The sequence below is a fragment of the Elephantulus edwardii genome, unplaced genomic scaffold (assembly GCF_000299155.1).
Source record: "Elephantulus edwardii isolate Elephantulus edwardi_28Jun2011 unplaced genomic scaffold, EleEdw1.0 scaffold00076, whole genome shotgun sequence".
NCBI classification, from domain to species: domain Eukaryota; kingdom Metazoa; phylum Chordata; class Mammalia; order Macroscelidea; family Macroscelididae; genus Elephantulus; species Elephantulus edwardii.
In genome coordinates, this window is record NW_006399826.1 from 427,849 (window position 1) to 449,223 (window position 21,375).

The window sequence follows — 21,375 nt, forward strand, 5'->3', positions numbered from 1 at the left end:
ATCTATAAATTGCACTTTCATATGATGCTGTTCAGTAATTTTTCCAAATTCTGTTGGGTTACTTTTCTTTGGAACGAGCACATGTAGGGGTCTCATCCTGTCAGTTGGTCAAATAGCTGTCTTCCAAATGGACTGACAAAAATGAGTGAACACTCCCAGTGTTCTATCTTTTTGTTGAAATATCTCAATTAGTATTTGTCAATTCTAGAACCCTGTTTTTCACCAATGACTTCAATGCAGCTTCGACTAATTTCTTCAGTAACTATTTGTTCTTGATCATACACTGGCTGCTGAAATGGTTGCATGTTTGCAATCCTTTTGATGCAATGACTTTGTATATTCCTCCCATCTTCTTTTGCTAATTCTTGTGTCATTCAGCACGGCCCATAGAATCCCTCATTATTGCAATTAGTGGCTTGAAGTTTTCCATCAGTTTTTTGTGTTTTTTTTTCTGCTTGAGAAATGACAAGTATGCTCTTCTCTTTTGGTTTCTGTTCTTTGAGTTATAACATATTGTGGCTTCTTTGAAATAATTTTGTTGAGCATTTTTGTGTTACCATTTTGCATTTTCTTAGCTAATCTACACTTAAAAGCAAGTTTCAGAGTCTCTTCTTGCATCCCTATTGATTTTTTCCTCTTTCTTCTTAATGACCTTTTTTGAGTGATGGCCTTCTACAACTTTTCTGATCTTCATTCACTTAAGGCATTAAATCTACTTGAATCCTTCTGGTGTTTCTTGCTACAGTTGGGAAATAAACCAGTTGGTAGTTTAGCTTTCATAGATGTCTTTTAATTTCTTTCCTTTTTTTTTACCTTCAATTGAACTTGCTTATGAGTAACTGGTGGTCTGTTCTACAGCTGGTCCCTGGCCTTGCCATGACTGGCATTTTAATTGCTCCATCAAGGGAAGTCAGCTTGATTTCTGTGTGTTCAATCTGGTAAGGTCCATCTGCACAGCTCCTATTTATGTTGTTTATAAAGGATATTTGCAATAAACAGGTTGTTGGTCCTGCAAAATTCTGTCATGTGGACTCCAGAGTTGTTTGTATCACAAGATTATGTTTTCCAACTACAGATCCTTCTTCATTTCCAACTCTCACACTCCAATTACCAGTAATTGCTAATACATCTTAACTGTATGACTGATCAATTTCAGTCTAAAGATGCTGGCAAAATTTTTTTCAGTCTGGCAGGATTGGCTGATGCTTAAATTTTAATAATTCCCATAATAACTGGTCATCCTTGTAGACTTGTGGCTATTATACTGTTATTGACAATATTGTACTTCAGGATAGACCTTAAAATGTTCTTTTTGATAAGAAAAGCACTGCTATTTTTCTTCATCACTCCTAGGATAGTATACTAAAATGACTACATGATTCAAATTGGCCAATACCAGTCCATTTCAACTCATTAATGCCTAAGATAACAATCTTCAAGCACCCCATCTTCTTTTTGACCACTCCCAATTTTTTTTCTAGATTCACATTTTGTAGATTTTATGTTCTGATTACTAACAGCTGTTTTTCATTGTTTCTTCTCATTTTGAGTCATGCCATCCCAGCAAATAAAAATTCTGAAAGCTTTGTTGCACCCACCTCATTAAAGTCAATTCTGCTTTGAGGAAGGCCCTGGCTATAGATAGATGTTGGGCTGTTGCTTAAAGGTCTGTGGTTCAAAGCCATCATTTCTTTGTGAGAAAAAGATGCGAAGTTTCTCCCAGTAAAGATTTATCACCTTGGAAACCTGAGGGAGGGTCATCACAAGTCAGAACTGACCAGCTGGCAGTACGGAGGTGTCTATTCCTCAGACATATTTTGGTGTCTTCCTGAGGGGATCATTTGTGGTACTATATCATATAAGGGCCCATTACTATATAAAGTTTCCTCTAACTTTTTATACCAATTCTTTTTGCTACCTAATCTAAAAATCCTTCCGTTTTCTTTTGATACTTCTTACTTCGTCTTTGGCAAAAAAAAAAATAATAAAAAAAGTTGTTGTTTCCGGATACAGTGGGATCTCCTTCCGCAAATGGAGGCCTGAGTTTTTTTTTCGGCTTGAGAAATGCTGAGCGTGTTCTTCCCTTTTGATTTTCTAACTCTAGCTCCTTGTTGCTATGCTGCTGTGTACCATCAATTCGGAACCGACCAAGAGCTGACCCTCCAGCAGGTTTTCAGAGGCCATTAATTACATGGGAGGAGATTCCTCATCCTTCTCTCCTGAAGCAACTGGTATATTTGAACTGTGTGCTTTTGAGATTGCAGCAATTTGAATTCTCGAGCTACCCTCTTAAATCCTCTACTCAGCTCTCTTATCTCAGCATTCTTTTCCCTTGTTTTGGCTTCTGTTTGTTCCAGTCCACGTTTCAGAGTCTTTTCTTTCCCTTTGTCTTTGTAATAATCTTTTGCTTTCTTCATGGGTGATATCCTTGATTTCATTCCACAACACTTCTAAAGAGCAAGAATGTCGGTTTAAAGACCAAGACACACCTGATCCAAACTACGGTTTCTGCAATTTCTTCCAATGTATCTGAAAGCAAGACAATAAATAAAGAAGACTGAAGGAGAAACAACGCCTTTGAATGTGGTGTTGGCAAAGAGTAGTGAGTGTATCACGGATTGCCAAAACAACAAACACATCTGCCTTAACGGAAGTACAACCAGAGTGCTCTTTACAGGTAAGAATTATGAAACTTTATCTCACTTACTAGGGGTGCTATCTCTGGAGGAACCAATGGTTTGAGAAAGACATCATGCTTGGAAAGATCAAGGGTCAGAGAAAGATAGGAAGATGCTTAACAAGAGGAACTGACACAGTGAATATCAATAATAGTTTAAGAATAGCACAAATTGTGAGAATGGTACAGGCAGTTAGTTGTTCATAGGGTAGCTACGAGTTGTAGACAATTTGATGGCACCTCACACCTTTTTCGAGGAGTGGGTCACTAGTTGTTGTCAATCTTTCTTAATTTGGCAATGCCACTGAAGCACACCCACCATGAGTGCCATTTGTGAGACTTGAAATATTGGTAGCATAGCTTCTAGCATCACAGTAACATGTGACAGATGTGGGGTGGATATAAATATACACACTCCTTGTCTCTTGAAAAGTTACTTAAGGAAATCCATGTTAAAATTCCTATTACCTGGGTCTCAGATCTCTGATGATGGGTCAAAACTGTCTTTGTTACATAATAGAGCTGTGATCACTTTAACAGAAAGCAAGGATTGGATTGTTCAAAGAGATTCATTATCATTGGGAAAAATGCTCTCACTTGAAGCATAGTCATGAAGCCTAGGAAAGAATTAGGGGAAGTCTTCCTATCTACATATGCAGAGTATGTAGTGACAAGGCAGGACCCAACCTCCTAGGAGTAGTAGAAGCAATTTCTTGAGAAGCAGTTTTTTTTCCTTTTATCCCTAAGGAACGTTTCATGAAGGCTGTGGCAAAAGAAGATGAAGCAAGACGAGTTATTTTAATGATGAATTTAGCTTCTCCATGTCAGTGTCGGCCTTGGTGATATGTGTAGTGAAGCCCTCAGTTGAATCTCAGACATGACTGAAAATCTTGGGCTGTGCTATTTCCTGCTGATTCCCATAAGAAACACTTCTGCCTCGCCATTACACGGAGAGCTCCTGCTTTTCAGTTTTGTTTTCTTTCAACACGTATTTTCTGCTAAAACAGTTTTTATGCCTTATCACAGTCTTGGCCATCAAATCATTCTGACACATTTCTCTAAAATAATTATTGTATAAACATATACAATAAATATTATTGTTATTGTTGTTGATTTTAGGAGCTGTTAAATCTCCTGTGATTCACAGTGACTGTACGTACAACAGCACTGAACCCTGCTCTATCCTGAGCCAACCTTATTGTCTCTGACACACTTACCCCCATTACTACAGTCTCTGAGTCAATCAATCTCATCCAGGGTCTTTCTCTCTTGAGCTGTCCCTCCACCCTCCCAAGCATGATGTTCCTCTCCAAGGACTGGTCCCTTCTTGCAACATACCAAAAATAAGTCAGAGGGAGCTTCAGAATCCTTGTCTCAAAGAACAGCCTGGTTTCATCCTAAGATGAACCTGTTTGTTCTCCTAGCAGTCCAGAATATATTCAGCACTCTTCTCCAGCACCACAACTCAAAGGCATCAATTCTTCTATCATCCCTAGTCATTGTCCAGCTTTCTGATGCATAGCACATAATGGGGAAGACCATGGCCTGGATCCAGCACATCTTAGTCTCCAGAATGACATCATTACTCTTCAGTACTCTAGAGAGGTCCCTGACAGCAATCTTCCCCAGTGCAATTAATCTTTTGATTCCCTGGCTGCTGGTACCAAGAGTGTACAATAAGTAGTTTGTATAAAAATACCTTAAGTGTCTTTATGAAAAGGAAGAGATTACCTATCTTTCTTTTGCAGAGTAGCTGGCAGATTCTAACTTCCTCCTGTCATTGGTTGGCAGGGTAATTCCCCACTAACTAGGCTATAAGAGCTCCCTCAAGAAAAGATTTGCAGAGGAAAATCTGAGGAGCTCTGGACGTGCAGTGATAAAGACATGCAACTACTAACCAAAAGGCATTGGCTCAAACTGGAGCAAGTCCACTTCTCTACAGTTTCACAGCCTTGAAGTGCCGTCTTTCTGGGTTCCTGTGAGCTGGAACCAAATTGAAGGTACTGAGTTTGCTTAGTTTTCAATCCAGTTCAAATGACCAAGGAGAAGATATTAAAGCTAGGGCTACAGAAACCCCAAACAATCTGCATAAGCAGAAGAAGGTAAACAGACAAAACCTCATGGAAATATCACACACACACACACACACACACACACACACACACACACACACACACATTTATTACATGAAACATTTTAATAGTAGACATAGCTATCATATAAAAATACCTAGGCTATTTTCCCACTTAATATCTGCAAATATTTTCTATTCATTTCCTATCTGATACAATACTTTATTCCTGCGGATGGTAGCCTCAGCTATGATCTTGGAGTCAGGAGAAGCCCCAACTGAAAAAGCTTAAATTAATTTTATAGTTCAGGAATAAAAAATTAAAACTCCAACTTAGAGATGGGAAAGACTCAAATAGAAATACCTTCACAGAAAAGATACAATTCTACAATACGATATGAAAAGATACTCAGCATTAGGGAAGTACAAACACTCAGAGGAGATACTACTTCATACTTCCTGTGTTGCTGTTAGGTGCCATTGAGTTGAGTTAGATTCATAGTGACCCTGTGAATGCTGTCCTCACAATCTCTGACATATGTGAGCCCACTACTGCAATCGGTGTGGCAGTACATCTGGTTGAGCATCTGTGTCTCCTTTCCATCCCTCCACCTTTCCAAGCATGATGTCTCTCTTTAACAAATACCCTCTCCCAGCAACATGCTCAAAGTATATGAGATGAAGCTTTATCGTATTTGCCTCCATGGACCCTTCTAGCTGCACTTTCTCCATAATTGTTTTTACTTTAGCAGTTTATTGGATAGTCAGTACTGTTCTCCAACACAACTCAAAGATAACGATTTTCTGCCATCCTCATGTATTAGCCAGCTCTCAGAAGCACAGGACGTGATTGAAAGTATTGCATTGGGAAAGTCTGCTGTCAAAGACCTCTCCAAATTACTGAGGAGCAAAGCTTGTAAGCAGTCAAGGTGGATTAGAATCCACAAATGTCTAATTTCTAGGCCTTGATTTATAAAGTGATAGAGATATTTAAGAATCTTAACACTGTAATCTGTGCCCCTTACTTATTTACACACAATTCAGCCTCTATGATACATCAGCACCAACTGGAATCTCAGAAAGTATCAAGGAACTCCTGTTCCTGCCTATGAAGTAAAAAAAAAAAAAGGAAGAAGAAAAAGAAAGTGCTGAGTTCCTAATACACTCCTTAAATCACAAGCTTTTCCTTCAGTTTCTCTGATCCACAGGTTTGACATGGTGGTTGTTGTTGTTGTTGTTGTTAGGTGCCATCGAGTTGAGTATGAATCATAGTGACCCTGTGAACAACAGATCAGAGCCCTGTCCTAGCCTGCACCATCCTCACACTTTCCGACACATTAGAGCCTGTAGTGGTAGTCATCGTGTCAAGGGTCTTCATCTCCTTCACTGAAGCTCTGCCTTTACGAACATCATGTCCCTCTACAAGGAATAGCTCCTTCTAGCAACATGCCCAAAGTATGTATATTATCTTTGCATCCAAAGAACACTTGGGCTGCACTTCCTCCAAAAGAAACTTGTTTGTTCTTTTGACCATCCATGAGATGTTCAGTGTTCTTTTCCAACACCACAGTTTAAAGGTGTCAATTCTTCTGTCATCCTTATTTATCATTCAGCTCTCAGATGCATAGCAAGTGATCAGAAAGAACATGGCCCGAATCACACATACTTTAGTCCTCAAACTGACAACATTACTCCTCAATAATTTGGAGAAGTCCCTAACTACAGACTTCTCCAGTGCAATACTTCTTATTTCCTGACTGTTGATACCACGGGTGTTAATTGTGGATCCAAGTATGATAAAGTTGTTGATAGTTTCAATCTTTTCTCCATCACGATGTTGCCTACCGGTCCAGTGGCAAGAATCTTTGTTTTCTAGACATTGAGATGCAATACATATTGAAGACTATATTTTCTGAAATTCTGCAATAAGTGCTTCAAGTCTTCCTCACTTTCAGCAAGCAAGATTGTGTCATCTGCATAACACAGGTTCTTGATGAATCTTCCTCTGATATTGATGCCGCATTCTTTTTCATAGAGTCCAATTTCTTAAATAATTTGCTCAGCATACAAATGGAATAGGTATGCACAGAGAATACAACCCTTACACACTCCTTTCCTAATTTTAAACCATGTAGTGTTCGCTTGCTCTGTTCACCCAACAGCTTCCTGGTCTAGGTTAAATGTTCTGGGATTTCCATTTTCCTCAATGTTAGCCATAACTTGTTGTGATCCACACAGCCAAATAAATGCCTTTGCACAGTCAATACAGCACAAATAGGGATTCTTCTAGTATTTTTTACATTCAGACAGAATCCACGTGACAGCAGCAATGAAATTTCTGGTACTACGGTCTCTTCTAAATGGTTTTACATTACTTCTTTCAATTTTTCCCCCCCAAAGGATGCTCTGGTGGGGTTGGTTTGGAAGTGTCCTATAGTTCAAAACCAAACAGTGGTCTGTTGTTCTAGGCAAGACTTAACCATGGCATTTTATGAGGGTGGTGGTTGTTGTTGATTGCCTTTGAGGCAAGCATGACTCACAGAGACCCTATGAACAAAAGGCCTGAAGAGAGTGGTGAAAAAAGGATTCTCCCAACCCAGTAATGTCTCTTTTAGTTCTAGAATGTGAATCATTGACCAACCCATCTCCCTCTCCCAAATACATAATAGAACTTTCTCTGATAAGACAGCCAAGAAACCACTGTGCAGAGCCTTTAGAACTGACACTCTGCAATACACACTCAGTGTACACACACAGATCTACACTCATCGATCCACATTTTCAACAATGTCTCTACTATTTGAAGGATTCTTTCTTCTCTTGTACTTGGACTTTTCTTCTTCCTGTACATTTTCACTGGCTTTCCTATCTTTAGAGACACATAAGGCAAAGAAGTGAAACTGACTGCAATTCTCCACTTGGCTTCTCTGCAGCCTCCAGTGAGCCAGTCTCCATACGGTGGCTCAGCTGAGCTCTGTGAGGCTAAAAGTCCCAGCGCAGGTTCTTGGTACTACAGGCGCGCAGGCGCACTGGTGGGAGAGGAGCCAGGATTGTGAGAGGGTTGGGGAACCCAGTGCAGCTAAGGTTGATTCTATGATAAGGAGGAGGGGGAGACAAGGAAGTATCCAATAGGAAAGTAACATTTTAAAGACTTTTACACCTAAAAGTCCATCATTTTCTCTTTGAAGAATTAAATAGAAATCCCCAAGAGCAAAGGGCGATTCGTATTTTACAACTTTGTTCTGAGGCCTTTGATGTCATCTTTTAGAATCTTCCCTGTCATTCTTCTCTCTAAAAAATATCCCTATTAAAGTGCTATCAGAAGTCTTAAAATATCATAAATATAGTGTTGTCTCATTACTTAAAAATATATTTAGGAAAATTTAGCTTAATTAGAATGAATGGTTTTTTAAATAATATTTTATGTTTAAATAGATTTTTAAAAATATCTCAACTGATCCTTACAAAACCCCTGGAATATAGTTAAACTATAATTATGAACCCATTTTACTTATGTTGGACACAGCTAAAGGGGATCTAGGATGCACATTTATGTCTTTGATTTTATTAAAAGGCAGTATTTTCTCCACTACCCTATTATTTTTATCCTCTTGTTGTTATTATGTGCTATCAAGTAAATTGCAATTCATAGTGACCCTATGCACAATAGCTCTGAACTCTGTCCTATTGTGAGCCAATTTCACGGACTCCAATCCACCTATCCCCATTATGACAGTTACTGTGTCAATCTGTCTCATTCAGGGTCTTCCTCTTTTGCACTATTCCTCTATCCTTCTGAGCATGATGTCTTTCTCCAAGGACCAGTGCCTCTTGGCAACATGCCCAAGGTATGTGAGATGGACTTTCAAAATCCTTCCCTCCAAGGAGCAACCTGGCTTCACCCTCAAACTCTTATCCAGCACAACCCAAAGACATAAATTCTTCTGTCATCTTTAGTCATTCTCCAGCTCTCTGGAGCATAGCACAATTAATTGTGAAGATCATGGCCTGGTAGTAGAGGAATTAACTAGGTCTATGGATTGGTTTAGTGACTGGGGTAATGAGGATAGGTGTGTAAGAGACAATAAGGTTGGCAAAGGATAGAGTAGATTTCAGGGCTATTGTTGCTATGAGTCACAAGCAACTTGATGACACATAACAACAACAACAACAACTATGGCTTCTATCATGCTGATAAAGGTGGAGGGTCAGAAAAAAACTAGGAAGACCTTCATCAAGATAGATTAACACAGTGACTGTAACAGTGGACTGGAGCATGGGTGAGATTATGAGGATGGTTCAGGATTGGGAATCATAGTCCACTTGATAGGACATAATATAATCCTCTCTCCTCTGGTAGAAATGCATTACACATTGTGTTGTGAAAAAAAGACCAGCAAGTAAGACCCCCTCCCTAGGAGAATGATAGGCAGTTTCCTCCAGTAAAGATTCACAATCTTGTAAACTCCATAGATGGTCACTGTGAATGGAATCAACCACATGGGAGTAGAATTACTTCCTCTATTATTTTAATGTCTCCCTCAACTAAAGTCATCCAACCTTTCTTTTAATCTCTGGAAGATACCAAGCTATAATTATGAACCATCTTAATCTCAGCTATTCCCAACTGCATATTCCTCCCACTTGCTCAACCAAATTCACTGACATAAATGTCATCTTGCAAAGTTCATCTTACATTTCTTCTCTGACCACTTAGAGCAGGTTACCTTGTTTTGGTAATTGACCTCTCACTTAATCTATAGCTTTGTACTTCCAGTGTGATTGATTTGTGCCATTATTTATGAAATCAAGAATATGTCTGTCTTGTTCAGTTTTAGCTTTTAGGATGCTTTATATAAGCAAATTTTGGGAATGTTCTTCGGCAGGACATTTTGTTATCAGGAACTGTAATTCATCACCCCAAGTTCTCACTGTGCATGTGGCACCATCATGGCAACATTTAGCAAAAAAACACTGAATTAGATCAGATGAGAGGAAGAACTGTCCAAAATGAATATATTATTGGGCATTTTATGCATGACAACAGTCTGGAATAAGGGAAACATCACCACAAGGAAGGCTGGGGAAGGAAGTAGTGGAGGGGGGAAGAAAATGGAGAAAAATGAAAATAAACATTTTTTTATGTTCAAAAAACCAAAGCAAACAAACAAAAAAATCCACTGCCATTTTCAGTAAAGGTTCCCTTATTTCTTAGGCCTGCTGCCAGCTCATATTAGAGGGGTGGTGAAGACAATTCGTGTAGAAAAATGTTACATTTTCTTCTCCTTTTGACCTAACAGGCTGGTCCCTTTGGATTCTGAAAATTCTGAAACTACTGCATTACCTTCCTAGCACGGTGTCTTTTTCTCCAAGGACTGACTGTTCCTGACAACATGCCCAAAGTATACAAGACAAAGTTTCACCATCCTTGCCTCTAAGGAGCATCTTGTTTGCATTTCCTCTAAGACAGATTTGTTTGTTCCTTTCGTAGCCCATGGGATTTTCAGTACTCTGCCAACATCACAATCCAAAGGCACCTTCACAAGATGGATTGGCACTGCCATTGTAACGATGGACTTGAGGATAGTAGAGATGCTGAGAATGGCACGGGACAGGGCAAGGTTCTGAACAACAGCTCATAGGATCGCTATGAGTTGTAGTCAAGTGAGTGGCACCTAACAACAACAACAACTACTGGACTACCTACCAAGAGTTTTGTTTCTTTTTGTTTTGATTGGTTGGTTTGTTTTTAATAAAACATCTTAGTCAACTCTGTATACACATACACACATACACCCGGATATAGACTTACATAAACACCCAGATATATGCATATGTTGTTGTTGTTGTTATGTGCCGTCAAGTCACTTGCGACTCATAGCGACCCTATGTATAACAGCTCTAAACTCTGCTCTGTCCTGTGCCAATCGCATTGTCTCTGATACAACCATCCTGATAACCCCAGTCACTGAATCAATCCACCTCAAAGAGGGTCTTCGCTTCCTGCGCTGTCCCTCCACCCTACCAAGCATGATGTCCCTCTCCAAGGACCAGTCCCTCCTTACAACATGTCCAAAGTATGTCAGACGAAGCCTCAGAATCCTTGTTTCCAAGGAGCATTCTGGTTTAACCCTCTCCAGGTTGAATCTGTTTGTTTTTCTAGTAGTCCATGGTACAATCAATACTCTTCTCCAGCACCACAGCTCAAAGGCATCAATTCTCCTTCTATCCTCCTTGGTCATTGTCCAACTCTCTGATGCATAACAAGTGATTGCGAAGACCATGGCCTGTATCAGACGTACGTTAGTCTCCAGAGAAACATCATTGCTCTTTAGTACTTTGGAGAGGTCCCTAACAGCAGACTTTCCCATCACAATATGTCTTTTACATACATACGTATAAACTCAAACTTTGCTGTCTAATCAGTATTTATATTTATATTTATATTTATATTTATATTTATATTTATATTTATATTTATATTTATATTTATTTATATTTATTTATATTTATATTTATATTTATATTTATATTATAGCTGACACTTCAACAGTTTTTTGGAGGCTACAAATTGCACTGGAGAAGATAGTCCATCTTTCTCCTACAAAGTAGCTGGTGAATTCTAACCTTGTGCCTTAAAGTTGATAGTTCAACTATTTAACCTCTGGGCAAATACAGAGGTAGGGATGTGTGTGTAAAACTCAGTGCAGTCAAGTTGGTTTAGACTCAGTGACCCTCTGTTCAATTTCCAAGGCTTAACAGGAAGAGCTTGCTTGTCTTTTCCCTCTGAGTGCTTTTGAACCAATAGAGACACAATGCTGAACAGATCATACCATTAGCTCTTTTAGATATGCATAGCTATACCTATAGATCTATGTATCTATCTATGTATCTATTATCTATCTATCTATCTATTAACTATATCTATCAACTCTATCTATAATCTATCTTTAACTGGTTAAAACTATAGGGTGTAAATGGACCTTTTATTTTTGTGGAATTTTCTTTCTTTCTCTTGAGGATTGATTTTTTTAAAGTAATGAGATTCTTTCTAAAACTTCCTGGATATATACAATTTTGTATCCATAGTGACTTAAGTACTTTTTTATGTATGCTTGTTTGTCCAAAAACTTCTGGATACCTATTCTCCAAACCCTAGAATTTCCCATCTACTGCTGGTTCTTCTTTGTTTCCTTTATCAAATATCTTCATTTTTTGGTACACTTCCTTGGCTTTCTTTTATCTCCTTGTAAATGTTATTATTATTTGTTTTTCTTGTTTTCCCCTTCCCTCTGATTTTTCTCCTTTCCTCTCCTGTTAAATATTTATTTCTATTTTTATTTCCCTGCACTTATAGGTTTTCTCTCCCCTTTTCTGTTTTACTTATAATTTTGCATATATCCCTGACACTGCTTCCATTGTTATTTGTGATTAGATAAGCCACTCTGATGTTTACAACAATTGTGGACTTATCCCCTGCATTATTTGTGTTACAAAAAATCACCCTTTTCCTGGTTAATTCATCTTTGTTTCTATATCAAAGTACTGTGGATTTCCCCCCTTTATTTTTCTTTTGAAAGATTATTATTAGTAATTAATGCATCCAAGTAACCCCAGAAGCTAATAGAAAGGACATGGAAATGAATATTTCCTGAAATCTCAGATAAATGACATAAGGCATAAACATTGGTTATGTAATAATGATTGTAAAATTATTTTCTTAAAATAAAATTGATCAGAATATCCAGCAGAAGTAATCTTACTTTGTCATTTGTCATTAAAATACATAAGTATTTTTCTAATTCTGGTTTCTCACTGTTGTTTTTATCAACTGAAAGTATCACAAACATTAATATCTTTTCTTTGTCCTCACAGAAAGAAAGCTGATTTCTCATTTCACAGAAAGCCAGAGAAAACAGTTTTTACTTTAATTCAAGCGTCAGTCTTTTGTTTTGTAGAATTCTTATTTTTGTAGTTAAAATGAATGCTTTTATTTTTATTGTTTAACAAGCCTCTGCTATAGAGATGAATCTTAGCAACATCACTAGTTAGCATAATAATCATATAACTATTAAGTATGATAGACTAGTAGGAAAGAATTTTGACTTTTAAAATCCATTCCCTTCCCTTGTCTTCAGTGATGGAGTGACTTGAACAGGTCATTTTGAATCAATTCTGTAGTGTGATAAAAAAGACATATATAATATGTGAATTAGCTTTTGCTTCTTGTAGAATCCTTGTCTATAGCAGACATTAATAATGAGAAGGTATAATTTAGATAATTTGAATCCTCCAATTTAAGACTATCCAGATAATTGAAGAAATAACTTCTCTTCTTTGATCCTCTGTTTCCTAAACTTTAAAAAGGTTGAAAGGGTACAGTTAGTATTATAAATAGTGTAAATTATAAATCCAGCTGTTGGTGGACATTCAATGATAGCTGCATTTTATTATGGGGAAAGACTAATTTTAGGCAAGTTTTTGTGAGTGTCATTATTCTACATCCTACATTTTATATTTATCTACACTTAAATAATTTCAGATTGGCCTTCTTATTAATTTACATTAAACAGAATAAAATGCTGTGGCTATCTCAAGTATATTTAAGATCAATAGCAGTTCCTACTGAAATAATATTTTTGATCTGGTGAAGTACTAAGTTAACGTCACTGGTTACAGACCTTCAGCAAGGTCACTATTGAATAAGAGACACAAACATGTAAGGGAGCTCTGATGACTCAGAGGTCAAGAGTTGTGCTGCCAACCCAAAAAATATATGGTTCGAATCCACTAACTGCTCTGAGGGAGAAAGCTGCTTACAAAAACCACCTGGAGGGTCAGCTATGAGTCAGTTTTGACTTGATGGTACACAATAACATGGGCATATGAGCCAAACCTATAATAACTTCCAAAGGGTATTTGCTCTGAAGAACAAGGGCAGGTTCTACAGACAAATGCAGTCCGGTTGCTTTACTCAGTGGTGCTCACAGGGCATGGTTGTTTGTCAAAGCAGCCAGGAGTACAAGAAGGCACTCAGGAAACAGAAAATTATTCACAAGTTTGCTTGTATGCTTAGATTTGTTTGCTAGGCATATGGACATCAATCTTAGAAAGCAATATGTTAATTGTATTGCCTACTCTGATTTCCTAACAGAAATCACTAAAATACCACACAAATGAGAGTTCTGTATTTTTTTAAATAATGACCCACCTCCTTTCGGGGACTTCATCGCTCATGGAAGTGGAATAATGAGCACTTCACTCATTTTATTTATCGTCCTTTGGCATCCTGGAATTGCTATTCAGATTTTTAAGTTTTATTTTAGAAAGGTAAAAGCCTAACCTGGCAGAGTAGGATTACTTAAGTCTTATTTAAGTGGAATTGTAAAATTGTTCCAAATGAAAGGAAGAAGGCAAATGGGGATTCTTTCCACTAGACTCAGGCAAAACAGTGTGCTAAGGGCCAACATTTTTGTCTATTTTGTTCACTCATAGAGTCCAGGTACCTGCAATAGGGATTGATAAACTATAGCAAATTCAGACTACTTGTTCTAGTGCATACAGCACATGAGCTAAGAATCATTTTTATATTTGTAAGAGGTTGGGGTGGGAATAAAAATAAGAATAATATTGTATGTCATGTGAAAACTGTGAAATTTCAGAATCCATAAACAGAAGTTCATTAGAACATGACCAGGCTCATTTGTGTACTGTTCACTGCAGGTTTTAACACAAGGGCAAAGGTGAGTAGTTGCCACAAAGGTCATGTGGTCATCAGACTGAATGGATTGTTATCTACAAAGGTACATAAGCATTAGCCTAACATAATACCTCTCTTTAGCTTCTTTTAAAGTAAAATACATAAATAGATAAACCTCCCGTGTTTCTTTCCCAAAGTTCAAGCCTAATATGTCTAAGATCGACCATAAATTATGGGCTAGAATAAAAAGGAATAAAGAATTTGAAGTAATACCTAATGAGAGAGAAGATCACAGACTTCAAGACTCACGAACTCAAGGCTTGGGGTCAGATCATGATTTTACCACTTACTGATTGTACAGACATGGGGGAAATGCTTAACTTCTCTGGGCATTTGTTGCTTCACCTATATAATGAGGTCAGCGATGGTACCCTTCACCTAGCACTGTTATGTGGATTAAATACATATATGTTGGTAAAGTGCTTAGATCACCTGGTATCCAGTATGTGTGTATGTGTGTGTAGTGGTAGTAGCACAACAATAAATAAAGTAACATATTTTCACTGTATTTTTAAGTTAAGAAAATTGTGTTACTTAGAACATAGCTAAGATAATGAATTAACCTCAAAATATTCATAAAAACAGGAAAAACACAAGCATGGATTTAAAATGGAAAATTTCCCCTTTTATCAGTAACTCCTCAATGCCAATACAACATATTAATGTCTACTTTAATTGCATTTTGATTGTAGGATATAACAATTTAGCTCCCATACCTGTGATATAATTTTGCAATCAATGGCCCTGTTTCAGATAATAAACAAATTGTATTCTAAATGGTTGAGTAACTTCTGATACAAAACTTAACTACCTACAACTTCTAATCTGAGGGTATCAAATTGATATAAAAGGAAGCAGCAATTTAGAGATTGCATGGATACAAGATTAGTTTGCTTTGTTAAGGTTGTTATTAAATTCTTAGGATGAGAACAAATAGAAACTATTGTCCTACATGTAAATAAACACTGTCTAAACACCAAAGCCAGAGATGAAAACTATGCCATGCAGGGATACTAGGACACTGAATATTTTTTGAATCATTACTAAGTGATTTTAGCAAATAGATAATTGTTTATATTTTAGAATATTTTACATTCATTTATGTGATCTTTAATAATCCTAAATCTCATTAAAAGTGAAATCTTGTAAACCTAACCTCTTCCATAAAATAAAATCTTGTTTGAGAATTATATAGTAGATACATGGTAACTAAAGTTTAAAAAAAAAATAGCTCTATTTATGAATGTATTTGTGCAGTTCTCCCCCAGAAGGTTCAGTGGACTTTGGTTAGATACAATATAGATTGCGGAACAACGTAGTGAAATGCCAGCACTAAGGCTATCTTATGTCATAAACTTAATTCATTCAACTTTCAATAAGTGATTATTTGTTGTATTATGAGAGATGTAATGAAGATAAAAGAAAAAGAAAGTTAATCTATTTCATATTTGATTTGGGAATATTTACTATTGTATGCATTTAATAAAAAAATACAAATAAAAGACAAACTTTTGGGGTTAACTTAATGCAAATTTGAGACTATAAATCTTCTTATATTGACTTTTTATGAATAAAGTATTGCCTGTCCTGTTACTTTGTTAAATTAAATTTGATGCTTTAGGAACATTTTCAGAAATGTTTTCAAGAATTTTTTCTTAAGTTTTGTGCTTTTTACAGCAGAACAAAAATAAAATAACCAGAAAGTAAGTCTTCAAGATATTTTCATTTCTGTAAACTATGTCTATTGTTCTAAATTATTTAAATATATAAACTGTCAAATATTTTATTTTCCTTATTCTCCTCTATGCTTAGTTTACTAAAATATGATGGAAATATAAACACAAATGGCATATTCAGAAAAACGAAGCAATCAGAGCAAAGATGTAAAAAATTGATTTGATTATTTATAGTTTTAGACTTGGGTACCTTAGTTTTTCATACTTAATGAAAGCCAAAACTGTTCAATATCATTTAAAACACATTTAAAATGCTATTCTATCATTTCAGGCTATATTATATGTGCTTTCAAATAAGCGGATACATAATCTTAAGAAAGTAAATGATTTTCTGAAGTTATTATATTAATTTTAATTTAATAATTATTCCAATATAGTGACTGATTTTAATATTTTGTTTTACTCTTTAAATTAGAGAAATTCATATTTGGAGCATAAAAACCTACAAGTGAATAAGAAATAGTAACTAGAAAGCCCTTGCAGTCAATAAAAGTGATGTAATCATAAATAATTAACACTTTCATCTCCCTTTTAAACTCCATATAAGGCTGAGAGAATATTTTTATGTTGCTGATGCTTTAATAAACGGGCTGAGACTATGCTATTGATTGCAAATTTATGGGAGTTTGTTCTATCTTAAAGTTTAAATCTTGGTTGTTATTTCTGTGGTTAAATGTAGTAATGGAATTAATTACTACAAATTAAAATGGTGTAGCCAATTGTATCCAGTGGACTAAGATTTAAATTGTACTCTTTGGAGGTCAACAATAGGTTTATAGGAACTGTTTCCTTTCCTGTTCCTTCCTCTTTTAAAGGAAAATACAGTTTCCTTCCTACCGCAGAAGTATCAGATTCTTGCAGCATCCATGACACTTGTAAGCATTCAGTGGTCAGACACCACGACATATCCTTCAAATGACATGACCCAGTGGAGCTGGAAGGTGTCGTCACGGAGCCAGGCAGCCTGGTATCTCGGCCATCCACCAGGGCAGAGCCAGCAGGCCCCAGCTGGTGTGCTGAATCCAGACTAAGGGAGGAAATGGATTTTGCATTTTGAAAGTCAATGTTTCTCACACTGCATCTCTAGGACATATTTATGAGATAAAAGTGCACTGAGAGCTTCAGAAATTACTTATTAGATCCAATTCATCATGCTCATTACTCAAATTTACTCTCAGGATAAGTTAAAAAAAAAAAATCTTCATTTTCTTACCCCTCTAAACATCTTTTGATTGAAGGTAGTTTTTTTTTTTTAAAAATGAGTATGTTTATGCTCAGGTGTAATCTGTTGCCTGAATTCTTGAATATGCATGCTACATGCTAAGTTTTGTCTATTTAAAGGCCTTTTGTAATGCTAAAAGTTAAGGGCAGGGTATTGATTACCAGTGTCCATAATGGTGGTAAGGTCACTTAGTTTACCATTTCAATCTTTAGACACCTGAAAAACTTACAAAATCAAAGCACATCCCATGCTCTTGGGCCTGCCTGGTCTCACATACTATTCAAGTTTAGGTGGAGTTGGATTCTTCCTTGTGCTTCTGTCTTAGTGCTTTGACACCTGAGCTCATTAACACATTTTCTAGAGATACTAGAAAATTAAATTTACAAGATTCTTAAATTCAAGGTTTCTTCTAACTCCTGTGAGCCTCACCTTGACACCACTGTTGCCTAAGCAACCGTAGAGACTACCTCCCCTTTCCACTTCTGAAAACTTTCCTTACCTAGGACTAGGAGAAACATCAGGACCAGGCAAACACACCTAATCTCATAAGGCTGCATTGAGTGTATGAGCCATTATTCTGGATCTAGACAGCTCCTTTGTACATCATTCAGGATGGGAAAATGCTAACACAGATGTTCAATGCACACACTAAAGTCTCATGTAACACTGGTAGATTTCAGCCTGGCGGCTGTGATCTTGATGTTTTGTCATAAGACACCGAGAAGACAGTGTTTCTCTTTTATCCTAAAAGAGAGAATGAAACTCACTACTAAAATTCATTAAAAGGGGTTTCTAAATTGCCACCAATGAAATAGAACTGTCAGTTCTTACAGCCTTTTTATCTTAGCAGCATCCTTCCCAGGCATCATTTCTCTCTCTCCTTTGACAAGAAATCCTATTTGCAGAGCTCACAGAGCCACATTCTCAGCAACAGCAAACAACTCTCCAACTTCCTTGTTGACTCCTGAGCAGCGCACAGCCCTAACTTGAGCTAGACCACTCCTTGCCCACCCCTGTCAACTGGGCTCCCAGCTCTGAGAGGGGGTCAGTAGGCAAGGTTCATCTTGATACCCTGACAGCCTTTGCTCTGGTGCAAAGTGAAGGTTTTCCACAAGACTGAAAACTTAGCCTTGCCATACGGAAGCCTGGGCACACTTCCCATAGTGGCCCAAAGTGACAAAGCATTTCTGGAAATCAAACTTCAAAAAGGAGCTGACCTTAGTCAAAAAACCCAACAACAAAAAAACAACAACAAAACCAACAAGAATATCTAAAAATTAGCCAGAAATCAAACCAGAACAGAAACACCAAAAACTCCAACCGTGAAGGCTTTGCTCTTTTGGTTATCACCTGCCTCTCCTGCTCTCTTGAGACAGGGAAGCACAAGAGATGGATGAATCGAGGACAATCTTCACAGAATACTATTCCTTGAACAAGCTCTTCTTGAGATCTGGGAGAAGGGTTGGTTTAGAGAGGTGTCCAAGCTCAGAGCTGGCACCATTTCCAACTGCCCTGGCCTCTGGCCTCATCTGTCAGTCAATTTCCGTGGACATGTCAGCAGTCCATCCCTTCCCGCTCTGGGGGTGCTGAATACCTGGGATTTCCAGTGCTCCAGGATATAGTTAGCTTTGGGCCGCCCCTGACCTTTCAGAAACCCTAACATCAACTTTCCCTACAAAATCTGGACTGTTTGTTTGCGTTCTCCAGAGGCTGCAGTCTCCCTCCCGGGCCCCTCTTTCCTCTCCTCCCTGCCCCCTCCCCTCCCTGCGGCCTCTGGGCCTCCCCCACCCCACCCCAGCCCCACCCCCGCCCTCTCCTTTGTTGTCTCCTACCTGCTGGCCAGGCTCTGCCTGCAGTGCTGCCTGAAGGGCATCAGGTGGTAATTCATGGCGTCCAGCAGCAGCTTCTGGCAGACCGGGTCGGTGCGCATGAAATCCACCGACTGGACCCGCTCCACCAGCTCCGGGGCCGGGATGAGCGCGAAGCGGAGGCGCTTCATGAGGTCGGGCGCGTACTGCATGCGGGTCTCGCGGTCGTGCTCCAGCCACAGCACGGACATCTGGAAGAGCGCCAGCTCCGACTCCACGGGGGGCGGCAGCGAGTCCAGCAGGGCGCGCATCTCCTCGAAGTTGAGCAACAGCACATCCTCCACCAGGTACTTGTTGGCCAGCTTCTTGGTCTCCTCCAGGCCGTGCAGCGCGGCGATCTTGCACACCTGCTTGTAGTTCTGCACCGAGATCTGGTCGTTGAGGAACTGCACGCAGAGCTTGGTGACCTGGGGGATGTGCAGGATCTTGCTGACCGACAGCACCTCCTCCACCGTGTCCAGGGAGAGGGTCACGTTGGCCGTGTAGAGGTACTCGAGCACCAGGCGCAGCCCGATGGACGAGCAGCCCTGCAGCACCAGGTTGTTGATGGCCCGGGGGCTGGTCAGCAGCTTGTCGTCGGGGGAGGAGGAAGGAGTCCCGGGCTCCTCCTGCGGCGGCGGCGGCGGCGGCGGCTGCTGTGGCTGCTGCTGCGGCTGCTGTGGCGGCTGTTGCTGGTCCTTGGGGGCCCCCAGGCCGTCCTGGCCGCCGACCCCTCCCCCGAGAGGGGGGTGGCTGGAGAAGAGCGATCGGAAGTACTGCGAGCAGGAGGCCAGCACGGCCTTGTGGCAGTGGAACTGCTGGCCCTGCGCTGTCAGGGTCACGTCGCAAAACAGCTGCTTCCTCCACAGCAGGTTGAGGCCGTGCAGCAGGTTGTCGCTGTGGCTGGGGTCGAAGGTGGAGGTCCTGTCCCCGGATCTGGACATGGCGAGCTGACTCCGAGCACCTGGCTTTAAACCCTCCTCCAACCTGGCAGAGCGGGGTGGGGGATGGGAGGGAGGGGAGCAGGGTGGTGGAGGGGGTGTGGGGTGTGGTCGGGGTGGGGAAGGGCGTGGAGGGGAGGGGAGGGCGAAGAACCACAGTCAAGGCTCAGCCTGGCACTCGCCCAGCACACCCCCAGGCCCCAACCCTGGAAGGCAGGTCTGTGGGTGCTGGATCCCAGGGCGCCACCAGAAGAGCCCTGTCCAGGGGTCCCGGCGCGCGCTCTGCTCCTTGGCACCCCTCTTGCCACCCCACACACACTTGGCCCCTCACTTTCCTAAAGCCGCCTGGACCCGGCTCTTGGCAGCGACGGCAGATTGGCAGCCGAGGCCAAGACGCCTCGTGGGCTCCTGTCCATGCCGGGCTGAAGGGAAAGACCGGGGAATAGGGGCCCCGGGACGCCCCGAGAGCGCTGAGCCGACCGACGGCGACGGTTCCAGGTCAACTAGTGCCCGAAGTCTTGCTTTTGCCCAGTTTTGGGGGGTGGGGTGGGAGTTAGAAAGGGGGCCTGGCCAGCGTGCCTGTGGGCGCTTCTCAGCCCTCCAGAGGCTGGGAAAGCCCTCGATTATCCGCGCTGCCCCGACAAAGTCCTGGGCTGGCAGTCAGAGGGAGCAGAGAAAGGCTTTTCTTCTCCCGGGCAAGTGCAGCGGAGCGCGGGGGGACCAGCTCAGTGGGCTCGGAGGCGGGAGCTGTCCTTATCAATTCTAGCTCATTTCCCTCGCCCGGGCCCTGCCCGCTTCCCTGCTCCGCAAACCGAGCTTCCCCCTGCGCCACTCACTTCGGCTAATTTTCCAGAGACGCCTCGCAACCTGGCAGGAGACTGCCTCCAGCCCCCTCCCCGCCCCCTAAGACCCCCCCCGCCCCCTGATTGCTAAGAACCGAACTTGAGACATCGATCTCCCCTTCCTCGGCGGGGCGGCACTGAGAGCGGCGGAGTGGGGTCACCGGGGTGCACTTAGAGCCGGGGTCCGGAGGCCCAGAGGGGTTGGCGCGGCAGGCTCTCCCGCCTGGGCACCCCGCGCCGTCACTTTAACTCCAGTAACTAGAAGTTCAAGTTAGAAGG

General features: G+C 40.3%; 1 protein-coding gene across 1 annotated transcript in view; it reads right to left on the reverse strand.

The window, feature by feature from the left end:
* KLHL14 (kelch-like family member 14) overlaps positions 1-21,375 on the reverse strand; it is a 155,750-nt gene that overhangs the window by 133,118 nt on the left and 1,257 nt on the right. Inside the window, exon 2 of the mRNA XM_006889162.1 lies at positions 19,299-20,300. Within this exon, the coding sequence (XP_006889224.1) occupies positions 19,299-20,257 (959 nt within the window). The 5' untranslated portion in view covers positions 20,258-20,300. The remainder of the gene's footprint in view (positions 1-19,298; positions 20,301-21,375) is intronic.